At 38.9% G+C, this 19,481-nt stretch overlaps 1 protein-coding gene across 2 annotated transcripts in view; it reads right to left on the bottom strand.

The window, feature by feature from the left end:
- Nucleotides 1–19,481, bottom strand: part of SMG1 (SMG1 nonsense mediated mRNA decay associated PI3K related kinase) — a 116,152-nt gene that overhangs the window by 73,075 nt on the left and 23,596 nt on the right. For both annotated transcript variants that reach the window (XM_074965387.1, XM_074965388.1), the window contains exons 3-6: nt 17,287–17,442; nt 9,986–10,122; nt 4,652–4,710; nt 1,691–1,904 (exon numbers count right to left, since the gene is read on the bottom strand). In XM_074965387.1, coding sequence (XP_074821488.1) covers nt 1,691–1,904; nt 4,652–4,710; nt 9,986–10,122; nt 17,287–17,442 — 566 coding nt within the window. The remainder of the gene's footprint in view (nt 1–1,690; nt 1,905–4,651; nt 4,711–9,985; nt 10,123–17,286; nt 17,443–19,481) is intronic.

Here is a 19,481-nt window from a genome sequence, read left to right as displayed (position 1 = left end):
TCACAAATGTTTTTAGCTTGGAGCGACTGTCTGGAGAAGGGGAGGGTGGAGCTATAGCCACGCCATAATAAAACATTTGAGAGATGGAAAAAAGTGTAAGGTACCTCAGGCCAAAGGCTAACTGAAGCGACCACTAAATAAAATGAGCTCCTTGACCATAATTGGCATTTTTTCCTTACAGACTTCTTCCACTGAAGGAATCCTCATAAGTGACCGTGGAAAAAAAAGTTTAGCATTTCAAAACGAGCGTAGCAACTATGCTACAGGTGTGGGCCTGGTCTACACTTAAAACTTTTGTCAGCATAGCTATATCGGTAAGGTGTGTGATTTTTCTCCAACCTTGACTGACATAGCTATGCCAGCAAAAGCCCTAGTACAGATGCAGTTAAACTGGTAAGAGTCCTTAGGCCCGGTCTACGCTACAAAAGGTTTGCCAATATAGTTATTCCACTATACCTATTCTAGCATACTCTTCTAATATAAATGCAACTTATACTGGCAAAAGAGTTTTACTGCCAGTACAACTCTTACCAGTTCCCTGAACAAAATAAGCTATACTGGCAAGATGAATTTTCTGCCACTGTACCTGCTTCTATACTATGGCTTTTGCCAGCATAGCTGTCGGTCAAGGACAGGAGGAGAAAAAACAAAAACCTAGTGTAGACACAGCTATACTGGCAAGAGTCCTTTTGCCAGTAAAGTTTATTTGGGAACTGGCGTAAGCTATATTGGCAATAAAACTCTTTTATTAATATAATTTCTGTCTACACTAGAAGGTTTGCCAGAATGGCCATCTATACCAGGGCTTTTGCCAGCATAACTATGTCAGTCATAATTATGCCAGCAAAAAACTTTTAAATACAGACAAAGCCTTACTCCATCTTAGAAACTGGTTTAAGCTATACTAGCAAAAGAACATCTCCATCTAGGGCAGTTTGCCAACATAACTCTACCAGTATATCTATACCGGAAACCCTTTTAAGTGTAGGCAGGTCTCCCAACCAAAAACAACCCAGGGAACTGATGAAATCATGAATACTCACAAGAACAAAATGGGATGAAGAGTAAAAAGGTACAAATTAAAATACAAGACAAAAACAAGCTAGTGCTCTGGTGGACCTTCCAGCCACCAGGCTTATTTTAAATATTTCACAGCCCTCATACTGGACAGGTGATATTTCAGATGTCCCTGTGACTGAAAATAATTTTTCAAGGGGAGGGAGGGAGGGTCTGGCAAGTTTTGCTGCCAAGTCTTCCAGTTTAATCAAGTAAAAAGGTGGAAAAAATTGCTATAATAACCAAGAGCAGGCGGCAAGGTCACAAGAAGTGAGATAAAGTAGTAGTTTTAGTTCTAAAATACTTACAGACTAGATATTAACCAAGAACAGAATAAAGAAGGACATTTCACACATCCTTACTATATAAAGATTTTTCAAACTATAATCCAGACATCAAATTCAAATCACATTTTTAAAGGAAAAAGTAAACTTAAATCTCATAAAATATTAAACTTTTCTATTCCAAATGTAAAATGTGTTTTTCCACAGGGTTATGTATCTCTATTATTCTAACACCCTGACTGCTTACTCTTCATGTGTTCATTTTAGTAAAAGCAATGATTTGATTCAAGCTGTGCATCAATAAAATACCGGAAAAGCAATAATGCCCCAATTTTAACTTTTATTCTTACCTGCATTACAGATGAAAAGGCTTTCTTTTCTCCCACAGTCTCTAGTGCTTTGTAGGTTGCACACAAGTAAAGAAGTTTAACTTCATCTTTAGTGGATGAGCTAAATTTGCTAAAAATCCATTTAAAGATCTTCTCAGCCTCGTAGCTCAAAGAAGCACAAAGAAGGCCAAGACAGCAAGCTCCCTCTTGTCTCAGTTCCTGAAGCAATTTGCTACTGTATTTATAAAAAAAAATTAATTTAAGCTTTCAGAAGGTAAAAGCAGTTAGATCTTTTTACACAGTGAACAAGTACAAGAACAGAAAAAATCTTGAACATATTCAGTAAAAAAGTTTGCACAAGCAATCATTTCTAATGCAAAAAAGGCATGTATATATGAAGCTATTGTATTCCTTCCACTAAATAGCTGCACCAGCCATTTAGATCAGTTATGTAAAAATGAATAATAAGAAATGGATTTCCACTAAACAAGTCTATATAAATATGGAAATACTACAGTTAGATTGGCAAAACTATTTTAGACCTGCCATCTGATGAACAAATCTCCTCAAGTAAACAGACAGCTGACTTTAGATACAAGAATACATAGTAGAGATAAAGTTCAGGGCCTGGCTACCTCAGACACTGCCTCTCTCTCATGCTCCACTTGCAACAGATTCTATCTACTCAGGTGTTCTTCTGGCAACCCTACAAAATGACCTTATTGTGGCCTATGGCAATGCACTCTTAATGGGAGATCCTCTGGAACTCACTCCCTCTCACACTACATGAAAACTTATGTCTGGCCACTTTCTAGAAACCATGTAAAACAGTTTCCATTTAGCTTTTAGTTGGACTGTGTTTCTTCGCTTGTATGAAGTTTGTCTATTGGCCAATGGGGGAGGCTTAAAAAAATACTAATTTATTTTTTATATGTAACATTTAATATTAATTTTATTTTAAGTTATAGCACATAGGTACCAAGGTTGCATTTGGCATAAAATTTCTGTAATCTGTATGCTCCTATAATTAGATATTCAAATGAGTAAAACTTGGGTTCTCTCACTCCAACCCCCCAAGGATAACTTACTTCCTTTACATTATAATAAAGCTCCAGTATTCTAGGTATAAAATTTAAAAACTTGAAGAGTCCAACTATTTAATTCAGCCAGCAGAAAACACGGCAAAATAAAACTGACAGATTCAGAAGCTACTGTCGTGAAATTGAACTTTCAGGTTAAGTTAAAAAAATGCCAATGCTTAATGTCTGAATTATTTTCATTATTTAGGAACCTAGGAATTACGTACAATACCAGATCAAATCAGCAGTCTGTGTACATCAGTATCCTGTTTAGCAGTTGCACTAGATATTTCAGAGAAGGGTGCAAAAAACCCCATAGCAGACAATGACGGAATAACCTGCTCACAAAAGAAGCTTCCTTCTAACCCCTGTCACTTAGTGGGTTTGCTTATGCCCATACACACACACACTTCTAAAAAGGTATTTTGAGTCTAATGCAATTATGGATGTTCTTATTTACCCATACAAACGGATCACTCTTTTGAGTCCTACTTAAATTCTTAGTCCCAATGATTTCTAGTTGCATTTAGTTCCAGAGGTTAGTTATGTAAAATTCTAGTTGTGTAAAATTTTACTTCCTTGTAACCATATCTAATGTCTCCTTCATGTATAGCGACAGAGACAAGAGGGGATTTGGGTGTCTGCAGAAATTTTGGAAAAAAGCTACTATATAAACAAAGGAGTAGGAAACTATTATGGAGAGATGCAAATTGCAAATGGATATAATATGAAAGAGTTTTTGAAAAATAAGCTCAAGTTAATTTTTTTTATTTTGTAGAATTTGTTCATGAAAGATCTCCTGAATTTGAAACAAAAAATGTCATCTGAAGAATTATTTTAATGTCTGAACAGGGATATTAGTGACTTTTACTAAACAGTGGTCAGCTCAATACACATCGTGAAACAGGACCAGTAGCTTTGTGAAAGTATCCTTGGCAACTTATAAGGATTAGGAAGTTGATTGTAATGCAATACATATAGTGTATCATGTTGGATGAAAGCCAAGAGAGGCTTTCTGCTGCAATGACCACCAAATAAAAGTTTGTCAAAATACCTATGGCTACTAATGAGCATTTATACGAATCTTACATACTAATCTATATTTTAAGTATACCAATTGAGAATAAACAAGTGTCAATGATGTTATAAGAAAAGGAGTACTTGTGGCACCTTAGAGACTAACCAATTTATTTGAGCGTAAGCTTTCGTGAGCTACAGCTCACTTCAACGGCTGTAGCTCACGAAAGCTTATGCTCAAATAAATTGGTTAGTCTCTAAGGTGCCACAAGTACTCCTTTTCTTTTTGCGAATACAGACTAACACGGCTGCTACTCTGAAACCTGTCAATGATGTTATAGAACCTTTCAATTACAGGGATAACAACAAATAACAATCACGTTTCTACATTAAAATTCTGTCCATGTTATTGTTAAAAGTAGCATCTAAGATTTGAAAAAAAAGTAAACACCTCAGAAATATAAGGTGTGTGTCATTTTTGCACTTCAGCAATGTGGGTGGGATTTTCTGACATGCCTAAGAGTTGGAACCCCAACTCCCTTAAGCATTTTTTAAAATCCCACCCTACTCATATAGCTTGTCATGCCTATGAAGTATTACTTCATAGACAGTTGGAGAAAAATGTCTTTTTGCACTGTGTTTACTTTGTGAAACTGACTCTACATACTTCCAACAGTCAGTTTCACCTTTGCTGTTAACACAGGAGCAGAAAAGCACTTAAAAATGTTTAAAAGGATTTTTTATTTTAAGTCAGGGCACAATATTTGAAAAGGTGCTCTATAAGAAAATAGACATTTTAGAAATTAGTCAATTTGAAAACATTCAAGTGGACAGTTTCCCTTTAAAACTTTCGACTGCTTCGTTTTTCTAACTTATTGCAGCTTACCTTTCATTAAGCACATCATGTATGGCAGTCAGGATATTATCCAGTTGTTTAACTAGTACCTGCAATAGTTAAAGGATATACACTTAAAACTGACACAATTGCTACTGCAATTTAGACCCTTCCTACACTCACATTAAAACATTATTAGCAACAGTGGACAACCATTATATCTTCCCTGGACATCATACACAGCTATGAATTATTTTAAATAGATTTGTAATATTGTGCTACAGATTATGTTTCATACCTATCTGCACTGGCTAGAAAAGCTTACTAACATGCTGCAATTAAGCCTAAACGTATACTGTTGCATCACAAACATGAAGAGAGCCTTATCTCCAGTACAGTAGAACTTTAGAGTTACAAACACCAGAATTACAAATTGCCCAATCAACCAGACACCTCATTTGGAACCGGAAGTATGCAATCAGACAGCAGAAGAGACCCAAAAAACCCCCAAAACACAATACAATATTGTGTTAAATGTAAACAACTTAAAAAAAAAAAAAAAGGAAAGCAGAATTTTTCTTCTGCATAGTAAAGTTTCAAAGCTGTATTAAGTCAGTGTTTAGTTGTAAACTTTTAAAAGGACCACCATAATGTTTTGTTCAGAGTTACGAACATTTCGAACCTCCATTCCCAAGGTGTTCGTAACTCTGAGATTCTATTGTCATGTCTTCTACGGGTACACAATTTTGTGCTGACCATCAGGTATATCAGCAGAATAACCCTTTAATTGATTAGTTAAGGCTGGGGGGTATTTATTAAAAAAATTTTTAAAAAAGCACATTTTGTTAGGTGATCCTAACTTTGGAAAAAACAGTAACATCTCTTATTCTGCAAAGGAAATTATTGCTGAAGCTAGAGGAATAGTTACTTGCATGGTATATACTGCAATGCACGGTCAAACAAAAATACATCAACTACAATAGTGTTAGGCACTATAACAAAAAACATGACATGTTTAAAAACTAATACTCCTACTTTTATGTTTTTTTTATTTATAAAACATGTTTACCTTCTAATGTGCTTGGGGAAAAAAGTGTGTGGTCACTTCAAAAAATCTTACATTCTGATCAATGCTGATCCATTTCAGAAAACAATGGCAAAATGAGAGGGACTGTGTGCTCGACTCCCTCAGAATACCATGGTGTCATTATAAAACAAGTTGGGGAACCTTTGCTTCTGGGAAAGAAAGTATGAAAAGGCACAGGATACCATGCAACAAGGAAGGGAAAGACTTATGCAGGCTTTGCAAGACAGAATGCAAAAACGGTGGTGGCATCTAGTGCAGGGGTGGGCAAACTACGGCCCGGAGGCCGTGTCCGACCCTTCAGACGTTTTAATCTGGCCCTCGAGCTCCTGCCATGGAGCGGGGTCAGGGGCTTGCTCTATGCAGCTCTGCTCCGCACACGGCCCCTGCCCCTTCCTCAAGCGCCACCCCTGCAGCTCCTATTGGCCAGCAAACAGGTCCAATGGGAGTTGCAGGGGCAGCGCCTGCGAACAGGGCAGCGTTCAGAGCCACCTGGCCACAACTCTGTGTAGGAGTCAGAGGGGGAACATGCCGCTGCTTCCAGGAGCTGCTTGAGGTAAGCACTGCCTGGAGTCTGCACCCCGACCTCCTCCCATGCCCCAACCCTTTGCCCCAACCTGGATCTCACTCCTGCCCTTTGAACCCCTTGGGGTCCCACCCTCCTGCACCCCAGAGCCCACACCCCCAGCCGGAGCCCTCACCCCCTCCCACGCCCCAACCCCCAATTTTGTGAGCATTCATGGCCCACCATACAATTTCCATACCCAGATGTGGCCCTCGGGCCAAAACGTTTGCCCACCCCTGATCTAGTGCCTACAGATATTATGGGTCACTAAAAATCTTTGTCTTGAGTAGGTTTTAAAGTTTTGGCTCAAGATTATGTCAAGAACATTATCCGCTCATAGCTAAAAATTTCAGTGATGAAAAGTGTACTTCCTGGAATGGTCTAAGTTAAAGAAAATATTTCCTTTATAAAAATATTAAAAGTTGGACACTGTGGAGAGGCTTTGACAATGTTCTGACAGGCCACGTGTGAGAAGTATGATACTTACTGTTCTAATGGTTTGTGGGTCTACCCTAAAACTTCCTTCACTGTTGAGTTAAGGACAAGTTTGATGGGCATTAGCACTGTGTTCTGAGAAATATATCTGCAAGTCTACTGTATCTTCCCTAGTGTTATAAAAAGTCTAAATTAAAAAGATTATGAAAAACTGAGGTTGGACTGAGGATGGAAAAGGGCATGGGGAAGAGGTCGACTAATAAATAGTGAGAGCCTGAGCCAAGATCCTACAAATAAAATGATATGAAGAGATTTTTAGCAAGTCCTCATATTTTCAGCTAGGCTAACCCTTAATTTTGAAGTCCTGCTTTCATGCTAGCAAACTAAAATGATGACAGTGCTCTCAACTGTCCCATTTTGAGGAGTCTTAACTTCTCCCACATTAAAACACACACACACACTTATACTCCACCCCAAAATAAACAACATGAAATGCTCACAGATGCCCATCAGTATTTTTTTCTGAGTATACGTATGAAAAATCCCAAGGCCACTGGAGAGCTTGACAGATACAACTAAGCCTAAAACATGTAAGATCCACAAGGGGTGGGAGGGAAACAGGCCTATGTTAGATTCCAAAAAGATGTTTATAAATACATGTGAACTAAAATTCACATGTAAAAGTAGTCTGACCTCCCAGCTACTTATGCTTAATTTTTATTCCAATCAGCATCAGATAAGACTTTTTATGAGTAGTGGGTTCCTTCAGAAGTTTTAACAGCATTGTGGCTATGAAATGCATAAAAACAGGCATGCACTTCACTGGGAGTATTCTTATGCCTTTATTTATTTTTTTAAAGACATATATATAATAGCTCCTCTCACATGCCTGATAGACAATAGGAATCCTTAATGGAATATGCATTTCCTGGTTTTTAATAATCAAGACCAAACACAAGATTTATTCAATAAAAGAAGATACTCAATATGATGCAGAAATCAACACCACACTGATTTTCAGAAGGAAACTTTACAGTTACTGTAAAATAAGCTAAAGGAGAGTAACTGATGTAGGTCTCATTTGCATGAGAAAAGTGCACTGCTTTAAACTTTAAGAGGGAAAAACATTTATATGATTTTCAAAAGAAGCCTCTGATGTTGATAGCAAGACTGTTGAACTCAGCACCAATTGCTGCAGAACAGGAAATTCATAAATATCCCATGTAGCTATTTTACCTGCATAGATTCATTCTCTCGCCAACAAGTAAATACTGGCAAACTTGCTCTTTGTTTCTCACACCTCAGGTCTATAATGCCAAACCTTTGTAAATTGCAGAATGGGATTAGAAGACTCTTATTGTGTCTAACAGTGATTCAGAGGAGGCAAAACACTTTCTTCCAGAACAAGGAAGCCCTAACCACCAGAATGTCTTTGAGAGGTATACTGTCTACTGAATCAAGGCTGCCTTCTCCAAGAAACAGTAATATTTCTGTTGTGGCCAGACTGGATGCCTTCATGGTAGCAAATTTGTATTTAGAGGAGACCAATGCAATGTCTTCTCTGTTTCAGTTCATTTTTAAAATACTAGATGGGCTCACAAAGCTTTGACTTCCAACTTGCAAACTGGACTTGTGCCCCTTATGGTAGCGGACCTAAAATAATCAACACAGACAATATCTGAACTCAGTCTACTGCTAAGATATCAATTAACAATTGCAGCGCAGTCTCATGGTAAAGGCCTGCAGCTAGAGTTTCATCGTGAGGACTGCCTTCCGCGCCCTCTCGCAGCCGAAGTCACTCAACAGGCAACCCTGCCTCAATTTCCCCCCTTCAAGGGGCTCCTTAAATAACACCCCTTCTCCTAGGATCTAATTTATTGGCATGAAAGGCAAAACTATACTCAGTCCTGGGACTTCTCTTCTCCCCCCAGCTCTTTCCTGTCTTGGCAAGCCACTCTCAGCCCCACCTGGCTGAAGTCTCTCTCTTCCCATGGAATCTGCTCTCCTTGGCCCTCAGCCTTGTTCTCCGTCTTCCAGGCCCAAACCCTTCTGCCTGGACAAAGGTCTCGTGTGCACAACAACTCTTCTTACAGTCTCTGTCACAGCTTCCTCTGGTTCTCTCTCCCTGAGCATGCCCTCTCTCTGCAGGTTCCTGCTGCTCTTATAGGGAACTAACCTGATCCCTGCAAAGGTGTGCCTACTTCCCAAAGATTGGCTGGCCCCAGGCCTCTCACCTTTAAAAGGTGCAAGCTATCCTGTTACACAGGATCAAGGATGAAGTAAGTCAGAGGGCTGCAGTGGAACCAGAGCTATTTTGCCATAATCTTTCCTATTTGGGCAAAGATAGTAAGATGGCTATAGCAAAATTAACTCCATGTGGAGCCCTCTTATGACCTTGCCCCTTTTAACTGGCTTTAAGTCTGGTTTGCAACACAGAGACTGCCCTTTAATCATTAACTATCAATCCAATCCTGGTAATGGACAGGATTCAGATTTATTATATTATACAGTTAACAATGAGATTTTGCTAACTTGGCAGCGATTCCTGGAAGGAGTAGTAGGTTCATGCTTCAGTGGTTCTATTTTGCCCTTCAGAGAGATCTGAGAGGTTGGTGTTAAGCAAATGTTCGTTTTTCTGAAATAATCTATCACGCAGGTTTCACAGGATTCTAATCTATCACCCGTCCCTGTTCAACAGCTGGGAAACTACTGGTGAGACAATGATATTTGCATCAAGCTAGCTCATAATTGAAATGGGGATGGGGTGCTTCTGGTTCCCCAAGTACCATTGTAGGAAGTTCTTCCCTCCCCCATCTGTATTTTCTAGAAAATTGTATTTCCCTCAGCTGTGAACCTTGCCACAGTAATCCATGATTTATATAAGTATTCAATTTTTATTAAAAATATTCGAGTTAATTATTATTTTGAATACAAGAAAATCATTTCAATGCAAGTAAAAATGCACTTAATGCATCAAGAAAATATTTCCAGGAGCAGTCAGAAGAAAAAGAACAGACTGACTGCTGTACAATGGATGTCGTATTTACATCTTGGGCTCACACGTATTTTGTGGTTTTGCTTTGAGGCAAACGTCTTAAGTAATCAAGCTATAAATCATTTCCTGAACACTACAGAAAAGGCACATGGCCCAGAAATGTTTACCCTTTAAAAAAAACAAAAAAAAAACAAGTGCATTAACCCAGCCTACACTTCAGTAGTCAAATGTTTAGAAAATTGATTTAGAAAACGAACATATTATACATTTTAATGATACATGGAACTGCATGTTAACATTACTAACCAGTTTGTTTTCTGGTTGCTGAAGAAATTCTTTCAATTGCTTTACAGTAGCCAGTCTTCGGTCTCTGTCGTCTTCCCGAGTAATTCTCCGAAGAAGATTTGACAGTCGAGACTCGTCAGAATAAGACAACGATCGCTCTGAAAAATATTTTTTTCTCTATAATGGTGTATGAGTATTTACTAAGCAAGCTGAACTTAAATTCATGGGTATATTTTAATAGCATAGCCATTTCTTGAGAAAAAACAAAACCCAGTTTTATTTTTGTTTTTACCTTAGCCTCAAATTAAAAAAATGAAATAGAAAAATGGGTTCAGATACCTGAAAATTTCTTCTCTTTAGCAAATAGTACACACTCTATAATGTCTCTTTGGTCTCCTTGTTGCTCTTAGGCAGAACAAAACCTGTGGTTACAGCATTAGGCTAACCCTGCCTGTTGAAGAGCAATAACTTCAAAACTGAAATAAATTTAATTTTATGATGGATTAACAATAAGAACAGGTTAACTGTTTTGAACAGCTCTGTTTTCCTGCCTCTGCAGCAGGGTCTTCTACTTATAAAAACAAAACAAAACACCTTTACTGTAATTATGTCTCCACTTCTTATAGGATCCTATTCTCCCTAACTATTAAGAAAAAGGAAGTTTTCAGGGGAATATAAAACTTTCCTAATCTCCAGTATATTCAGGCCCAAAGATCTTAAAATGAAATCTTAGCAGCTGGTGTCCCAAGCAGGAGAGATTTTAACTGGAATGAAACAACACATTTTCAGAAATTCAGAACAGTAGAACACAGATTTGACAATCATTTTTATTAGTATTCATAAAGAAACAAAAAATACAAAAAGTAAACAATTTACAGCTTGTATGTTACCAAATACCACCCATTTCACAGGCTATTCAATAAAATTATGCAATTTTACAGCTTGTCAAAGATGCAAGACTAGATAATACAAAAATAAAACAATACTGCACAGAGACAACATGTTAGGATTGAGGTAACAATAAAAATACACACAAATAGCCAAAAAAGGGAAAGAGAGAACTGGGGGGATGAAAGGAGAGGAAAAAAAGTAGAGGAGTCAGATAGAATGGAAGTCTGTATTCCTTGAGCTGTCTGCATTCTTTATCCAAGTGTATCAAGAAACAGGGTCCAAATTTCTTCCAATTCATATAAGTGCTCTCAATTTTGGTAAGATATTCTTTCTTTCACTGCTCACTCAGACAGGTCCGAATACTATTGCTCTATTCCGGGCATAAGCCTACTCCTTCATTTTTTGTAAAATCATGAGCTTCATAATCATGGCAACCCTCAAGAATCAAAGTCTTGTGGTGGAGTTAAACCAAGCATAGTAGGTACATAACCTAGGAAATAATTTTAAACTGAGGTCTGGTTGAAGAAGTGTATCACTTGCGTCCACCTCTTTCCACAACTGCCTGACTGTTCAACAGTCCCATAGCATGCAGAAGGCTTCCTTTTTCTCTATTACAGCACCAACATACATCAGAGGACAAAGCCCTCATCTTGCAAAACCTCCGTGGAGTCCAATACATTTTGAATAGAATCTTTTGCTGTATCAGGCATAGTCTGAGATCCACAGAAGCATTTGTAACATTCTGTAATATGCTCTGCTACTGAGATTCTTTTAAGGACTGTGATAACTCACCTTCATATGCTTACACAAAGAACTCCAGACTAAAGCATATATAAAGCATATATAGCAGACATGGACTTGGGGAGTTTATGAGGCATTTCCAAGGTTTCCTGTCACTCTGGGGCCTTTAGCAGGCTTAGGGCATCCACACCAAACTGAAAGATTAGGAACTGTTTTAGTTTTAAGTACTGCCACTCCACTGAGGGTGGCAGGTCACGTTGTTTTAATGTTAGGAGAGAGACAAATACAGAATTTTTAATCTGTAAAATAGGCATCATACTTATTTCTTCCATCCTCTCTGTCTTGTTTAAGACTCCAAGATCTTCTGGGCAGGGACTGTTTATAATATATGTGTATGTACAGAGCAAATGGGGCTATGATCTCAGTCGGGGCTTCTTTTGTGCCACTGTAATATAAAATAAATGTAAGTTAACAAGTTACTACTACATGCAAACCTTTCCGTCCAAATGTTGTGTTGAGTATGGACTCCACATAAGTTTTGTATTGTTTAGTGAATGAGTGATCAATTTACTACCTGACCAGTACCTTCATTTGAGATGTGCCATCCCATGGTCCACAAGGTTATTACTGATAGGTGAGTTGGAGCCCTATATAAGATGACAGGTTTCAGAGGGATAGCCAGGTTAGTCTGTATCAGCAAAAACAACGAGGAGTCCTTGTGGTACCTTAGAGACTAACAAATTTGTTTGGGCATAAGCTTTCATGGGCTAGAACCCACTTCATCAGATGCATGGAGTGAAAATACAGGAACAGGTATAAATACATGAAAGGATGGGGGTTGCTTTACCAAGTGTGAGGTCAATCTAATGAGATAAATCTATTAACAGCAGGATACTAAGGGAGGAAAAATAACTTTTGAGGTGGTAAGAGAGTGGCCCATTACTGACAGTTGACTCCATGCATCTGATGAAGTGGGTTCTCGCCCACGAAAGCTTATGCTCAAATACATTTGTTAGTCTCTAAGTTGCCACAAGGATTCCTTGTTGTTTTTGCTAAATAAGATGGTAACCTACTAGCTTCAGGAATCTTGATGACTCTGCAGTTGTCTAAAATTTGTCAGATTTATTTTACATGGAGAGAATCTTACCAAATGACATCAGAACTACTCCAGAACTATGAAAAGTTTGGTTTACTTCGGAAATAGAATCTATGTTTGGTACCTGTTTGTCTAAGCAGAACAAACATAAGTGAGTTTCCCCTGAGATCCCTCACTACAAATCAGGTCATGAGAAGGTGAAAAGACTCTGATAAATAAAATGTACAGTGAAACCTAAATCAATTTTCAGTAAATATTTTTAATATCAGATAGAAGAACTGAGGAAAATGAACTGCTCATCTATCAGAAGTAATAGAGAGTCTGCTTTAAGCTATATCTTAACATCTGGATGATGGAAAATCGTAGTCATTACTATGAGAACAAACAAGGATAGAGGAAACATGCACTCCACATGGATTCATCTTTATCCATACCATAGTGATAAAAAATCCCGCACTTGTACAATCTTAATGAGAATTAGGAGTGATTTGTCCAACCTTGTTCTAGTGTTTGAATACCAACAGGCATACATAGACTTTATTCATAATTCTTTCTTTGAGGAGAAAGGCATGTTAACACTGGGGAAAAGAGAATAATTAGATAACCTAAACAACCAGACAGCTAACTTCTATCTGGCAGGATCTTGATATGGCATTGATTCCTATGCTAGCAGATTCTTCCTGTGTGGAACAAACCGATTATTTCCCAGAGATTGTTGATCCCCAAATACATGGTATCCTACATCAGGTTTGCATGATAAGAAAGACTATTGCTCTTCTTCTTTTGATCTTCAGTGAGATCTCTGGTTCTGAAGAAAAAAGTAAACATGGACAAGAGCTCCCTTGGTCCTAACTGAGAGTGGCTACTGCTCCATGTTTTAGTCTCGTGGGTAAAAATACAAAAAGAAGAATTGTAGTTTTGCTTGGATGCCCTTAGGTCTGAAAGCCAACCAATTTTACTACTAATACTAAGACAGGAAGTGGCAACGCCAATCCATAAAATTCATCCATTCTTTGCTTAGCCAGCCAACTGTGATGGTGTTCTCTTGAATGGGGGAGTTCAGATGGGTAGTAGTTTTTCTTCCCCTGTTTAAAGGGGAATGTAGGGCTCCTTCTGGAAGACTGGTTGGCTAGATTTTCCCTGCTGTTTAAGACATATGGAGCATGAGAAAGATTATGGTTAGTCATCAATGACTACTAGATCAATGGTTTGAGACCATTGTGGATTGTCACTCTTTGTTCTGGTAAACCATTAATTGGTCATTTCACCCTAGGAGACCACGCTCCTTGTGGTATTCTGGTTGGGAAAGGTGCTTCCCAACCTTCCAGACAGGTATCGATTGTTGTAGCTGCCCTGCCTGGTTTAAAAAAAAATTAAATGGCATTTGAGAATCCGTTTCTCATCGGCCATTAGTTCAGAGTCTTAAAACTTTGAGGAAGATAGGTGATTGGGCATCTTTATGAAAAGGAAATGGCAAGGAAAACTTGACGCAGTCTAATGTACATCTTGTTTCTGGCCAGCATGTCTATACATCCCCAAAAGCTCAAAGAATTTCAAAAAGGCTTTTGGAGAACGTGTTACTTCCTCATTGTAATTTCTTCCTTGGAACTGAGCACAATGTATTCAACTTTACTATAGCCATGTATACGGAATTCATTTTCCTTTTCTCTTGGCTTATCTGGAAGTCATGGTCTTAAGAAATGGGAAAGCACACCATATATCCAGTGAGGAGTGTTGAAGGAACCACAGTCAGCTCCTGGTGTTGCTAATGCAAGAGCTGGAATTTCTTCCATGAAATTCCCACTCTAGGAACTGGAATCCCTGCTACAAGAAGATCACTCTAATTTGAGAAACCTTTGGCTGCTGGACTTATTTGGCAGCTGCTCTGTAAAGATTACCTGCCAATGTCCCATACATGGCTAAGCTATAGAGATAGGAGAGCAGGGTGCAAGGGCACTGTAATGACTCATCTGAAAACAGAAAATCACCAATCTCTGACCCACTGTGGAAGAAAGGAGAGGAACAGGATGAGTAGTTTTGCTCAAAGTTTTCTTTTGCCTTGTCAGCCAATTTCTGTAGCATTTGGGTTGCAGAGAAACAGGTCACCGGAGCCTTACAGAGAAACTAGTTTTCTGAAATGCACTCTGTACTAGTTATACTATAGTTAGGAATAAGAATATAAGTACTCTTTAGTAACTAATTTAGAAATGTCTTGAATAAGGCAGTGCTAAACTTGCGCAGAGGGATTTCTGTCACCAGTTGCAGCTCTGGAGGTAGGAGCGAACTGGCAGGCTCTTCAGTTTTAACTTGTAGATCTAAAGTTAACAGAAATAACTAAACCTGTAGTAATTAAATCTTCATCTCTTGACTTCCTGGTGTCTCATCTTGTGTGTCTATCCTTTTGTTTGTAATCTCTTCAGAGCAAGAACTATACATTTATTTCTCAATTAAAATGCAGCTGTGCTGTTTTATATACAAAAAGAAACGACAATATGAAACTGCAAAAAAAAAAAAAGACAGTTTACTGGTTAGATAGACGTACTTCATTTCTCCATGAAAAAGTCTTCCAGTTTATAATTCTGTTAAAAACAGCTTTCTTTCAATTTGATTAATAATGAAATATTGACCTTTATTACATAATAAAATGTTGAGACTGCCAGTTAGTTGAGCCTAAATCATAGGCTGAAAACCAAGTCAGAAAGACAAAATGAACGTGAATAAAGTTGTGCAAAGCAAAGCGTTAAACACAGGACACCTGCAAAAGACTTTCTGTTTGCAAAATAGGGAAGTTTCTGCAACATGCTAATTACCCCTCAAAGTAAGACAACCTCCATATTTAAACAACTGTAAAGAAACCACATTCAGATCATGGCAAACAAAGAAATTAAAAATAAAATCCTACCACAAAAAAATTATTCTATATTTCAAAGGAGACACCAAGTTTCAACATAACTTGCTAAGAGATTACACCACCAATTAGTGAACTCTCCCCAATAAAAAGTTGCCCTCAAACTGTTGAGTCCAAAGACAGATGAAATACGAACAGATGTGTACTAGTCACAGATGGTTATTTTTAAATTTCATTCTTTAAAGACTGTAGTTTTTGCACTTTAAGAAGCAACTTAGAGATGTGGCTTGCTCAAGGGAAACATACATACTATTAAGAATATTCTGCTAATACTGAAAAGTATTCTCTCTTCTCACCCCTAAATTCTATTACTAGAGACATGAGACTTAAAACAGGGACAGCTATTAGTCATTCTTCTACTTATGACTCATCTGAAGAGATCAGAAAGGGCAGGATATTCTTGTTGTTAAGGAACTAGACTGGGACTCAGGAGGTCTAGGTTTAATTCCTGGCTCTGCCACAAAATCTCTATTTGAATAAGTCAGTCTGTGTCCCCGTTTTCTAATCTGTAAAATGGAGATAGTATTCGTCTCTCACAGCTTTTGTCTGTCTTCCCTAGAGTAGACTAAACTATCTGGGGCAAGGACTGTCCATTACTATTTGTTTATAAATTGCATAGCACAGTCAATTTTGGTGGAGGCCTTTAGGAACCACTAATTACACCTCTACCCCGCTATAACGCAGTCCTCGGGAGCCTAAAAGTCTTACTGTCTTATAGGTGAGACCGTGTTATATCGGGGTAGGGAGAGGAAAACCAAGCTCCCCGCCCCAGCTCATCTCCGCTCCGCCTCCTCCCCTGAGCCCACCGCTGCTGCTCCGCTTCTCGCCGTTCCTTCCCTTCCTCCCAGGCTTGCTGCGCCTATCAGCTGTTTGGTGTGGGAAGCCTGGAAAGAAGGTCGGAGAGAAGCGGAGCGGTGGCAGCGGGCTCAGGGGAGGAAGCCGAGGCGGAGCGCAGGTGACCTGGGGCAGGGAGAGGTTCCTCTTGCTGCCCCAATCGTGGCAAGCCTGGGAAGGGGGAGAAGCGGAGCTATAGCGAATTCATGGGAGGGGGCGGAGCGGAGGTGAGCTGGGATGGGGGAGCCGCGGCAAGTGGGGGGGGGGGGGGAGCTCAGAGGAACCACTTGTGGTAACATAAATTCGGATATCACGAGGTAAAGCAGCCCTGCTCCCCGGAGCGCTGCTTTACCGCGTTATATCCGAATTCATGTTATATCGGACCGCATTATATCGGAGTAGAGATGTAATTATAACAATCGGCTGTTGTTGGACTAAGTAACACAACTGTAGTTAGTGTTTTGAGTTCATTTAGTCATAAAACAAATCCTATTTTCACGCAAACACCGTTCAAATTAAACCATCATAAAAATAAGGCTGAAGATCTGTTCAACTTCACATAGGAAGTCTCTGATGCAGCGGGAGCAGAGCCCATGACTGATTCCCATCTTGCTCTTATCACTAAGTAGACCACGCTCCTCACTTTAGAAGATAAATTGAGCTGTCAAATTAGAGAGTCATATTTTGATGTTCTTTTTCCCATGTAACAATATAGCCAAAACATTTGTTTTTAAATTGTGTATTTTTCCCCAAATATTTTTAATCTGCAGTCAACCTATCTTTGGAAGTTTAACAGTAAATTATTTTGAAGTGTAAAATTGTATTCTTCCTGTAAACACACAGCATTCTTACCCTGTGATTTCCTCATGTCTTTTGTGGCTAAAGCACGATTTCCATGCTGAACACTGGTAAAATCAGGGTTGGTCACATTGTTAACTCTCAGCTCTTGCCCCACCGACTTCCGACCATAAGTATTTTCCCCAGATCCTCCATTGACATTGTAGCCACCTGGGAAAAAATTGGTTTGAAATCAGAATGTTATTGCATTGTCTATTTAGTACCTCATTATACCAATGTAATAAAGTGTTTAAATAATTAAAAGGCTTCCAGTTTTAATTATGAATAAAATTGAATTTGTTATTTGGCTTGATTTTAGACTTTCATATGCAAAAGTGCTTTGCTAGGCCCTTTGAGTTTCTGGGTCACCTGTTCAGATTAAATTAAAGGGACACTATCAAACTGAAATTAGAGTTAAAAAAAAATCGAAGTTCAATTTTCAAAATAATACAGATGTTTGAGTTTTTTAAAATCCCTTAAAAAGATTAGGGTTTTATTTATGCTTAGAGAGGTCTTCTGGGTGGGCCTGAGTGTAAACAGGCTTAGGGCCCACCCATCCTCTGTGCACTTACCCACCTGTTCCTTGCTGCCTGCTTATTTCCAGTTCCAGACCTGCTGCTGCTATTAACAGGTAAACATTATCTTGTACACTCTGGGAAATGGTGAAAACACACTGAGAGGAAGTTCTCTAGTTTCAGTCATAAAGATGTTAGGGGTTATTTGTAGCAATAGCCAGTAAAAAAAAATTCCAGGTAGAAATGCTTAAAAGGGACATTGTCAATTTGAAAAATTGCATGTGTCAACGAATATCCTCACTCACATACGGTGTACTAACAAATCTATTATTTGGAAAAACATTTTTAAATTTGGAACAGAGTCTATTCCAGGCGTTCTCAAATTGGGGGTCATGACTCCTCAGGGGTTCACAAGGTAATGTGGGGATTGCGAGCCGTCAGCCTCCACCCCCAAACACCACTTCACATCCAGCATTTATAACAGTATTGAATATTTTTTTTAAGTATTTCTAATTTGTAAGGGGGGGGGGGGGGGAAGAGGGTCGGGTCGCATTCAGAAGCTTGCTGACCAATACAAAAAATTGAGAACCACTGGTCCACTCTAAGTGCACAACATATACTTAAACTGGAAACACTTCCACTAACAGTTAAATAAAATTTAAAATGCTGTCACGGCCTTAAATTCTAAAAACCTTTCTGAACTAACACATTTTCCCCTAATGGATCATGTTCCTTAAAAGCCTGCACATTTCCAGGCTATACAAGCCCTGGAAGTTAATTAGATACTGATTCACCATTGATCAGCCAACCCAGAGGAAAGGATGGTCTCTTGTGCATGACCTTCCCAATGCCCTGCAGCGCCTCCTCATGGTACTGCACAGCCCAGTGGTGTTCATACTGTCCTATGGTGACAGCCAAATGCCACTGTCATCCTGAAAGAACCAGTTCTCTGAGAATTTACATAGTGAATGGAAGAAACCTTCTGCTCCATCATGTCTCCTGCAGCACTTTGTGTGGTGGACTTCCCTCTGCCCATCTCTCCGCAGGATTGCCAATTTGTACAGGGTAAAGAACAGTCTATTGGGCCTTCACAATCCTTTGTCTGATTGGCAAGAACTCAATCTTGAAGCTCAGACATGGAAAGAAAATTTCAGGCCATGCAGGCAGCCTTTTAACATTTCTTCCCTACCTGACCCCTCCAGTCAGTCAACCATGGAAGAACTCATCTAGATTTTTTGACACAAGATCACCAATGGCTGATAGGCCCTCTCTCAGCAACACCACTTCCAGAAGCCAAACTGCCTCACAATATAAGGAAGATGAAAAAGAAATATGACTATTACGCAGACCATCTTCCAGCAGCCATAGCAGTTGCTTGGAACAGGTATGTCTTTTAAAGCTGCAGGAATTAGGAAATTTAAAAACTGAAGTCCAAATGATGTTGAGATGCAGTGGACCCAAAGAGCAATTATAAAGCTTCTCTCCAAGAGCAGTGCATCTGAGATGTTAATGAAAATTTCACCATTCCCTCAGGACCCCACAAACTTCTGTACAGAGACCTATAACTTCCTTACTTTGAAATTATGTACAGTATATTATGTAATTAACTGGAAAATTATAGTAAAGGATAATCTTTTATTATGTATTTTTATTTGATCTACAACTTCTCTCTCATTTTTTTCAGTTCAGACAGAA

This window comes from Natator depressus, chromosome 10, assembly GCF_965152275.1.
Source record: "Natator depressus isolate rNatDep1 chromosome 10, rNatDep2.hap1, whole genome shotgun sequence".
Taxonomy (NCBI): Eukaryota; Metazoa; Chordata; order Testudines; family Cheloniidae; genus Natator; species Natator depressus.
This window is presented reverse-complemented; position numbering and strand designations above follow the sequence as displayed.